This window comes from Gigantopelta aegis, chromosome 13 (genome assembly GCF_016097555.1).
Source record: "Gigantopelta aegis isolate Gae_Host chromosome 13, Gae_host_genome, whole genome shotgun sequence".
Taxonomy (NCBI): domain Eukaryota; kingdom Metazoa; phylum Mollusca; class Gastropoda; order Neomphalida; family Peltospiridae; genus Gigantopelta; species Gigantopelta aegis.
Window position 1 is genome coordinate 14049153 of NC_054711.1, and position 11379 is coordinate 14060531.

Here is an 11379-nt window from a genome sequence, read left to right on the forward strand (position 1 = left end):
GCTATGTGTAATATTTTGAATACACACACGATATACAATTTACTGATATATGTAATATGTGTAATATTTGGAACACTCTTAAGATAATATAATATATATATATATATATATATATATATATATATATATATATATATATATATATATATATATATACACACACACACAGAGATACACACACATAGACACACACACACACACACACACACACACACACATATATATATATATATATATATATATATATATATATATATGTATAATGCATTCTACCGATATGTGTAATATGCGTACTGTATCTTGTATATACATACATACATGAAGTACAATCAGCTGGTATGTATATTATGTGTAATATGTTGAATACATACTCGTTCTACAATCTACAGATATGTGTTATGTGTGTAACATCAAAATTGCTGTACAATCTACTGATATGTGTAATGTGTGAAATATCTTGCATACATACTCGTGGTACAATATACTGTTATGTGCAATGTGTGTAATATCTTGAATATATACGCTTCATACAATCTTATTGTATGTGTACTATGTCAATATATTTAAATACATACTCGCTGTACAATCTGTGTAATGTGTGCAATATCTTGAATATATATTCGTGGTACAGCCTATTGATATGTGCAACGTGTGTAATATATTGAATACAATCTGGTGGTATATCCTACTGATATGTGTAATCTGTGTAATATCTTGAATACATACTCGCTGTACAATCTAATATGTGTAATGTGTGCAATATCATAAATTCATACTCGTTGCACAATCTTCACCCTGATACCCTGGACCACAGCCTTGATTACATTCCCCAGTTACGTGATTGCACGACGAGCTTCCAAGACATTTTCGATGATTACAGTTGTTTGCACATCGGAAACCGTATGTAGATTTTGAACATTCTGAAATAGTAACACATATAGCTGACGTTATATTGTGACTTGAAGAGACCATCCTGGATTGGTCTACTGAAATGTAATACATCTGATATTAATAAAGGCCTTTATAATAATATTTAAAATCTGAAACATAATATCAATAAATAAATTTGGAATTCTCTTTGAATCAGACACTATGATATATATTCTGTCATGGAAATAAAATGGATGCTTATGAAAGCATCGTAGGTCAGAACCTATATTGGTCTGATATGTGTAACGTGTGCAATTGTAATGGGTCACTTAAAGTTATACGGTCGTGTTAAAGTCTATTTTGGTTCAAAGACACAATATGTGAACACACCCTCACAGTTTGTGCAAGTCTCGTTTGACATGTCTATTCCTAATGCTTCAATATTACCTGCAGTTGTTTTGATCAGGTTTTGCAGGTGCGTTATGAGACGGCTTGTATAGTTGTTATTGTTGTACAACACATGCAGTGAATGGCCAATCGTCTTTAAGATTGGCCGTCACAAGGTAGTATATATAAAGGTGACCAATTGTGCCAGAGGTTTTAAAAACCAGCCTCAGTGGTGTCGTGGTTAAGCCATCGGACATACGGCTGGTAGCTACAGGCTTCACAGCCCAGTACTGGCTCCCACCCAGAGCGAGATTTAACGACTCAATAGGTAGGCGTAAGGCCACTACACCATTAGATCTCTAACTAACCACAAACATTTAACAACTAACTCACTTTCCTGGACAGACATCCCAGATACCTGAGGTATGCACCGAGGATAGCGTGTGGTAGAGGTTTAAGCCATCAGATATAAGGCTGGTAGGTATAGAGTTGGTAGCCAGGTACTGGCTCCCATCCAGAGCGAGCTTTAGCGACTCAATGGGTAGGCGTAAGGCCACTACACCCTCTTCCCTTTCACTAACAATTAACAACTAACCCACTGTCCTGAACAGACAGCCTAGATAGCTGAGGTGTGTGGCCAGACCAGCATGTTTGAACCTTAATTGGATATATAAGCACGAAAATATGTTAAAATCAAATGAAATGTGGTACGAGGTCTTTAAAGGCAAGTGAGTATAGTAGTAGTAGTATGGGTGTGTAATAGTTTATCGTTAGTTGTAAAAGTCAAGAGTGTAATTGTTAGTTATATTTATTTTTTGAGTACTAATAGTATATATCAATTTGTCTTTGTGTTATTTGTTTTGTATAACTGCCATATTTGTGAAACAATGTCGACCTTGGTCTTCATACCAAGGTCGGGTACAAAACGCTGTCGCTGTTAAAGTGTACAGTCTTTTGGAGATCGCATGTACCGTACTGAACCGAATCTCCACTTTGGACCGCTACGCAATGCCTTTAATACGTACTAGTTGTACAATGTACTAATATGTGGAATGTGTGTAATATCTTGAATATATGCTTGTTGTAAAATCTACCGTTATATGTAATGTGTGTAATATCTTGAACACATACTTATTGTACAATCTACTGATATGTGTAATGTTTGTACTATCTTGAATACATAATTATTGAACAATCTACCAATATGTGTAATGTGTGTACTATCTTGAATACATACTTACTGTACAATCCACCGATATGTGTAATGTGTGTACTATCTTGAATACATAATTATTGTACAGTCCACTGATATGTGTAATGTGTGTAATATCTTGAATACATACTCGTAGAACAATCTACTAATATGTGTAATGTGTGTAGTATCTTGAATACATACTCACTGTACAATCCAATATGTGTAATGTGTGCAATATCATAAATGCATACCCGTTGCACAATCTTCACCCTGATACCCTCGATCACAGCCTTGATCACATTTCCCAGTTACGTGATCGCACGACGAGTTTCCAAGACAATTTCGCTGATTACAGTTGTTTGCACACCAGAAACCGTATGTAGATTTTGAACATTCTGAAATAGTAACACATAGAGCTGACGTTGTAGTGTGACTTACAACGACTATCATAGGTGATGTAGCCAGTACGATAAACATCGGATTAATCTGCTGAAATGTAATATATCTGTAATTAAAAAGTTTCCTTCTAATAATGCAAAAAATCGAAAACATTATATCAATAAATACAAGTGGAATTATCTTTGAATCAGTCACTTTTATATGTATTCGGTGGTTGGAATAAAATAGATTCTTATGAAAGTGGTGTAGTTCATACCCTATATTGGACTATTACTCATATTAGGATGACCATAAATGCACTGAACATAGATATATTGATATGCTAAAACAGGTTCTTTTTACAAACAGGAAACCCTTTACATCACCGTTGGTGTAAATCACTAACGACGAAAGAGTGTGCACCAATACCCCCGAAAAGTGAAAGTACCCTTAAATTGTAGTTTGATAGAGAGTCAGACCTCCTGCAGACAGGAGAAGAAGAATGTCCACCTATAGCCAAAATACACAACATCCGTCATTGTGTCAAACACTACTTTGCCAAAAGTTGCCTTTTATTGTTTTGTCGAGATATGCGACATTTGATTATGGAAAAGTATTTTTCGTTTAGATTTACCGTACTAATATAATGATAGTGGATCAAAGAAGCAAACACGACTTTGCCTCACCTTAGTTCGACCATGTCTTGTGCAGATATGTGATTTTAATAGGTAAATACGGTTTTGTTGTTAAGATAATGCATGTATATAATTTTAGTGGCTGGGGATTACGAAGAAACATTGTCTTTATATAATGTATATCAGTGTACTTTAGACTATTATTGGTGCTATGTTGATGCAATTTGTCACCCCGAGAAGAAAACAACTTCAGTCTTGTAGCCGACTTGATGGTTATTTGATCACACAATGATGTTAGCTCGTATTAGATCTGAACACACTTTCCCGTAAGATGTACATGCGATTTTTAGATAACATAATGGTTAAAATGTTTCTTCTCACAAACACTTTTTTATTTATTTATATTTTATTCAGCATTCTCAATATGAATACCCTCTCTTACAAATTGCAAAATCACAAAACATCTACATATCTTACACAAACGTACACAAACCGCTATGAATTAATTTATATTTATGTATTTCAGGGTTGGTTCCAATAGCAAGGATAGCTTTTGATAGACATTCATCTCGCTATAAATTCTTCACATTATTTACTATTACACAATGTTTTGTTTCGTTTTCTCTCCAGGAATATGGTATGTGTAGATATTATTTGTAGTTGATAAAAATACAGTGTGTTCTGTTTTAATTGCGAATACTATATTATTAACCGTCTTGCGAAAATCACAATACTATTTATTATTAAACATTTATTTTCTGGAAGGCCAAGCAGTTACCAACATTTGTTTGTTTTATTTTTGAAATAGCAGCCAGTAATGTGGATTGCTGGTGTTCTAGTTATCTGGACAATTATGTTACTAAGACTGCGAACGCATTATTGTAACTTTTGCAAATTTGCAGACCAAAACATGTTGTAATTGTTGCTAATGGGGAAGCGGAATCTAACCACCTCGGCTGATCCATTCCCTAACTGGATTTTCCCCGTCCAAACTAGTCTGCCACGACTGATATATCAAACGCCGTTGTATTCGCTGTCTTGTCTGTGGGAAAGTGCATATAAGAGATCACCAAACGTTTGACATCCAGTAGTCGATGATAAATAAATCAATGTGCACTAATGATGTCGATAAACAAAACAAACTTTAACTTTCGTGTCAGAGGTTGACAAATATTTGACATCCAGAAGCCGGAGTTTAATAATAAATGTGCTGTAGTGGTGTCGTTTAACAAAACAACGTTTAACCTTTGTTACAACTAGTGGTAGTCTTCATGTTTGATAACTGATTTGTAGGTTATGAGTTATACCATACCACTGCAGGTGCGTCCAGTCCAGTTCGATTTACATCCTCCCGTACATTCTCCAGTTACGTAGTTACACGTTCCATCTTCACAGTGACAGAACTGGCTGCAGTCATGACCGAAAGTGCCAGCATTACATACTGAAGAAAACATTTTTAAGAAATAAGTTCTATGCTATGTGCCGTACAAAACAGAGACACATGACCTTGGATAAGGCAGTGACAAACTAATTTCGTTTTTATGCAACACAAACAAATAAATATCAATAGTAAGTAATAACAATAATAATAAAATCGTTTACTCTTTTATTTATAGCAATAACATACACGAAGACCCTCTGGGGGAGGGGGTTTGGGAGGGGGCGACTCTTTATATTCTTACACTAGTCTCTGGTAGTAAATATTTGTTATAACGATACTAATTATTTTGATAATGGATATGTAGTAGTGTGTGTAATGAGTGTGCATGTTTGAGCGTGCGTGCGTAGTGCGTGCGTGCGTGTGTTATTTGATACATTTGGAGCCGACATAGTGACGTATGTGTGTTCTAAACATAAGACACAGTTATAACCCTGAATGCATCTGTAACATTATAACTCTAGTCCCATGACTATTGGGCGTACCTTCATTTTCTAAGACGTGGAAAATATTAATCATTAATGAAACGTGATATTAATAGGTGATTTAACGCTTACAAGCTATTGAACATTTCAACACTATATAATAAATAAGTAAATAAATAAATTAATTAATAAATACTTTACGTCCCCAACAAGGACAAATACACCGCCTATACCACACAAACCACAGCTTTTTAAACGCCAGTCTAGGTGTACTGGTTGGACGTTTTTCAGAATTAAAAACATATAACCAATCAACCAAACAAACAAACCCATTCCCCCAAAGAAAACCCCAAACGACAACAACAACAGCAACTAACAAACAAAAAACAACAACAACAACAACAAAAAAAAGAGCGTCAACAGCATCTAGTTTAAATAAGAATGAGAGAAATAACGAATAGCCTAGCTTACCAAATACTTGGACTTCACAGAAGTCCATCGGCGTGTATCCGTTGTTGTTATCTCGGTAGAGTGTGATGTATCTAGCTGTATCGTCACATGTCACCCACGTCACATCTGGACTGGTTGAGTTTATTGAACCACACAGGTGACCAGTGTTTCTTTGATTTTCAGCGACTGAGCTGTACACCGTAACACCTTTTCTGTGAAGTTTGTCTGTGGATATATGTTACATAACAAGGTTTGATAAAAGCATTTCATGACATTCTGTTCTAGGATGAATTAGGAGTAAACTTAGTTCAATAGAGCTTTGTGTATTAGTACAAATAATTTATATAAAATATTGGTAATAGAGGGCGTTATGCGTAGGTGGTTTTGGTCGTATGCTAGCTAGGATCGACTATCCTCCCACCTCCGACCTCCCATCCTCCACACCGAAGCCTTCAATGGTGCTGTCTTTACCCTTAAATAAATAGTTTAATAATCTGTCCCTGATTTAGTTTTTTTCACGATGGATTAATGCATATATCATTATAATGTACCTAATTTTAAAACTACACAATTTTACCTGCCAAGTCATACCAATGTGATGAAAAATAAAAGCAGTAGTGTTCGGTCCAAATATAAGAACATGTGTTCGCTGGTTTACAATTCGAAATATTATAATAGTATTTTTATCCAATATCGGGGGATTATTTTTAGGTGCTTCAGTATTCAGTCAGGAAAATAAAGCATTTCAGACTTTCATTACACTAAAGTATTAGTAGTGACGTCATGCGGGTGTGTTGAAGCCCAAGATGTCCCGAGGTGTGATAAGTTCCTTTACTGCAGGATTCATCTTTCTTGCACAAAGATGATTGCCACTCCCAGACTAGTTTACTGAATCAAAAATCAAAACTAGCACATAACAGAGCTCATTGGAATGAGTACAGCTGTGATGACATGCACTCATGAATCACTGTCAACACAGTGATGATATAAGGTGTTCCCGAAATATATATAATATATATATATATATATATATATATATATATATACTGAAAGGAAAAAGAAACGTCGGGTCATAAATTGTGGACAACCTCCCAAATAAGTGGGAAAATTTGTATGAAAGTTGTACAAATAATTATACCCTGAATCCACACTCAATGAAGTGTGCTAGGGAGCGGCGTACGGGAAGACAATAAAAATCACCAAAAGCACGTGCAAAAGCATGATTCGGACGAAGTCGGGTGGTACAACTCATACCACATTGTAGTGTTACCTGTTACAGAACGTTATTTGGTAAACTTTAATTGCCAATATGCCACGCTGGCCGAAGTTGATAGGGGTCAAGCAATTTCACAGCTCATGCAAGATCATACACAAAGACAAGTTGCCGTGCAATTTGGTGTGAATGTTCGAAGCATACACCGTCTTGTGATACGTTTACGGGCTACAGGAAGGGTTGCCGACCGTCCCTGGTCCGGGCGCCCACCTGTAACGTCACGCCAAGAAGACCGAGCATTTGCTCGATCGTCAACTTAGTGCCACCGAAAGTACTCGCAACATCATAGGCACCCACAATCGTCCCATCCACCCCAAAACTGCAAGGAATCGGCTGAGAGAGGCCAATCTCGTTGTGCGTCGTCCCTACGTTGGTCTCCCTCTGACGCCATTACGTCGACAACGTCCGATGAATTGGCTGCGTGCACATGCACCGGAAATGTTCCGCATGATGCAATGCAGGCGTGTACTGTTCACGGATGAATCAAGGTTCACACTTTTCCGGTCGGACGGGCGACGTCGCGTGTACAGACGTCGTGGGGAGATATTTGCCGACGCTTGCGTTGATGTGAGGGGCAGATATGGGTGTGGCTCAGTTATGGTCTGGGGTAGAATTTCCCATGGGTTGAAAACGCCTTTGGTGGTAATCGCCGGGAACCTGACAGCCGTCCGATACAGACATGAGATCCTGCAGCCTCACGCCGTGCCCTTTGTCCAGCAAAACCACCTTATACAGCATAAAGACAACGCGAGACTGCATGTTGCAAGAGTGTGTAGGGACGTCCTTGCAGCGAACAACATCGTCGGCCTCGACTAGCCCGCTTACAGCCTCGATCTGTCCCCCATCGAACACTTGTGGTCGAACTCTGGTGTAGCAGCGGTGACGATGTATTGGTATGCAAATGTTCCGAAAGACACACGATCAAGTGGCTACCAAACCAGAAGAACATTTCATGGATCAAACGGACGTTGCTCGTGAACCCTATGAAATCGTGGATGAAGAACCCATGGAACCCGTGAACCCGTCGATATTGTGGATGAATAGCCCAAGGATCAGACGGATGCTGCTCGAGAATATAAAACAGACCCCTACGATGATGATGCCTATGACGCCGATGACGAATGGGATGGCGTTTCGAGACATTACTTGTTCGGTCATCGTCCTGAAATGGATTCTACAGACGACTCTACACATTTGGTCTATAGCACCTCCAGATGAGACAGACACTGCGGCCGGTTCCTTCCACATGGAAGATCACGATGCCGTCGTCTGCTAGTGTTGTGGACTACGCGCCTACATATGGCAGAAGTTGGATGATCCAGTGATGAAACATGACAGACTGTCCTCGAGATGTCCTTACATTAACAATGTGTTCAGACATTAAACACGTATTGCATGGGGTGTGCTACCTTTCGTTTTGTAAAATAAACACGTTTTATTTGTTAATAATGTAAGGGTGTCCCTGCATGTGTGGATCTGTGTGGCTATGAGTGTGGCCCTGCGTGCGTCTCTATGGCCCTGAGTGTGACCCAGAGAGTGACCCCGAGCCGTGCACGAGCTATGCTTTGGGATGGGCGGGGGGGGGGGGGGGGGGGGGGGGTCATGGGTCATACGTACCACACAACATTCAAACTACATATTTGTGTGCATGTGTGAAATTGTAGAGAGTATAAATAAAGGGGTAATGGGTAACATCGTCATTTGAGGTAGAACCTTCAGAGAAGTAACATGTCAGATCAGTACAGTTGTACGTTCCCGACGTGGACAAGTGGACCCGTTTTTACAAGTTGCAAGCAGAAGGCAAACTTCAACCTCATTATCGAGTGCAGCGTGATGGGGAAAAGTCAGATGATGTATAGTGTGGATCGATGTCTAGAACTCTACGATCCCACGTGGAAAAAAGAAACAGAGGACCAGAATAAGCCCCCGACACCCAAAGTCGTCATGGTCTCTCCAACGCAGCAGATGGTAGAGCAAGCCAAGGCCGTACAGAGACGGAAACGAGAGCAGAGTGGCATGGAACAGAAACGACGAGAGAAAACTGGCATGGGTCAAAAACGGCACAAGCATTTCTGACAAGACTATAAAAGGGGCGTGACAGTTTCAACATCGTCAGTTCACGTCGAGTACTTCAACAGTCAACATCGTGAAAAGTAGATATGTATGGACCCACGACCTAACTCGGCACGTACGAAATAAGCATGGACTCTTGGAATCTGAAAATAAACCTTCCCAGTAGCAGCAGAACCACCAGCAACAGCAGCAGCAGCAGCCCTTAAGATTGTTACATCCGTTCACCATGATCGTGACCTGACCCACGTCGTATGGAAAAACATTTTTGTTGTACAAACTGTTGAGGGACGGTAAAATCCACCCGCCTCCCTAGCACAACTCCTGGCTCTACAAACGATGGCAACCCCTCTATGATACAATCAAAATGGTTGCTCGAGTAAAATCTGTTCAAGCTGTACCTGAGAATTTGGAAAAGGATCATATTTGGATTGCAGATTGGACGACCTGATGTCTACAGCTGGACAAGACTCTCGTATCACCAAACTGTTCACAGAAGTAAGTCACCACAGAAAACTTTCGGTGATTACCATCAACCAGAACCTTTATAACAACAAGGACACGACGCAGAGAAACAACGGTCATTGCCTGGCACTGTTCAACAACCCCATCGGCAAGCAGCAAGTCCTAACCTTGGCACAGCAGATGTATCCTGGAAATTAGTGGACTCGAAAGCGACCACGCCCGAACATTGGCGCCTTCAACCCAATGGTTTAGAGACGGGACCGTCCGAATGGTATAAAAGCATGAGCGTAACGGCGAATGTCTCAGAAGAGTTGCAACCACCGACGGAGAACAGCTCTACGTGCAAATCATGCAAAGGGACGCATTCAGAAAGAAATTACCAGCCATATCCACCTACAAAAGTGACGACGAAGAAGAAGATGAGGTGGATGCAGTCTTGCGATACGTGCGGTCTGGTCTTTAAAGACGGGAGTGACTTGCAGCAACACGTGGAAACATGCGAGGAGGGAAATGAAGAGCCGTCATCCGATCTGGAAAACGAAGGCATTCGTCTGATGGCCAAGCGTGAATTCGACATCAATCGTGACTATCTCGAAAGCAAGAGGAAACGCTACGAAGACAAAAACGTGTCCCAAGATGCCATCGAAAGAAACATGAAGACTTTACAATGAAAGTTATTTAAAGACGCTTACTCTCGTTTCCTGACATATATGCATTACTTTGACAAAGGCCCCAACAAGAGGAAACTGCTACAGTCTGTGGATCATAACAGAGATGTCAGACCACAAATTCGTTCTAAATTATATCAATATCGTTCCTGGATCGGCGAATATTTGGACGAGCTTGATGATACCGATGATGATCATGAGGAGGACGAGAAATGAACACTCATATTATTCACATGTCGCCCTTAAGGCCTCTCGATGTAACCCAATGTGTGTCCATTGCATGCATAGTCGTTTCTAGAGAGACCAGCGATTGTACTTTAGAAATAAAAAATGAAAAGCCAAACCATTGTGTTTGGTTTTTTGTGTTTTTTACTCCATGGCTAGATTTGTGATTGGATGTTAGTTGCTATTTCTACCCCGCTACTTTATAGTAGCAAGAGCTGTGTGTACAGGAAAGCAAATACCACGGCCTTTGATATACCAGACATAATGCACTGGTTGTCTATATCCTAATGGGCCACCGACGGGGATCGATCCTAGATCGATCACTGTATTTACCCATTTGGTAATTAAAAAGTCCTGTAAAGGCTTGTACTCTAGGGAAGTGCTCGTGTTTAAAATGCAGTTAAAATATCATAGGTTAGGTTGGAGCATTGAGTTGCAGTCGAGCATTATTTCTTCATAGCAATGAGCTGGGGTATGATGCACATTCCTTTCTTTCCCCACCAATTAATGTGTCTATGCATTCCTTTATTAATCATGTCTGTCTTTAAAGTAATGGGATGGGGGTGTTATGCACACTCCTTTCTTCCCCTTAGCACACATTTCTTTTATTTTAATCATGTCTGTTTTCAAAGCAATGGGCTGGGGTGTTACACACATTTCTTTTCTTCACACACTGGCCACCGATTAAGTGTATCTGATTTTCCCACTGTATTTCTTTCGGTCTTTTAAACATATCGTCTGCTTCGCTAAAAATAACCCAATAAATTTAACTCGACATTGTAGGCTTCATTGCGTCGTTAAATAAAACATTTCCTTGTAGTTTTAGGGGTATCATATTTCGTATTCACAGACTGTTTTAGCCCTGTACCTCTGTGAGGCATTTTACTGCGATAAAATGCC

The 11379-nt window shown here is 39.6% G+C and overlaps 1 protein-coding gene across 1 annotated transcript in view; it reads right to left on the reverse strand.

Moving 5' to 3' along the window:
- LOC121387155 (multiple epidermal growth factor-like domains protein 10) overlaps positions 1–7442 on the reverse strand; it is an 8909-nt gene extending 1467 nt beyond the window's left edge. The window contains exons 1-4 of the mRNA XM_041518181.1: positions 7421–7442; positions 5800–6003; positions 4778–4906; positions 2704–2847 (exon numbers count right to left, since the gene is read on the reverse strand). Of these exons, the coding sequence (XP_041374115.1) occupies positions 2704–2847; positions 4778–4906; positions 5800–6003; positions 7421–7442 (499 nt within the window). The remainder of the gene's footprint in view (positions 1–2703; positions 2848–4777; positions 4907–5799; positions 6004–7420) is intronic.
- Between the last annotated feature and the right edge of the window lie 3937 nt (positions 7443–11379).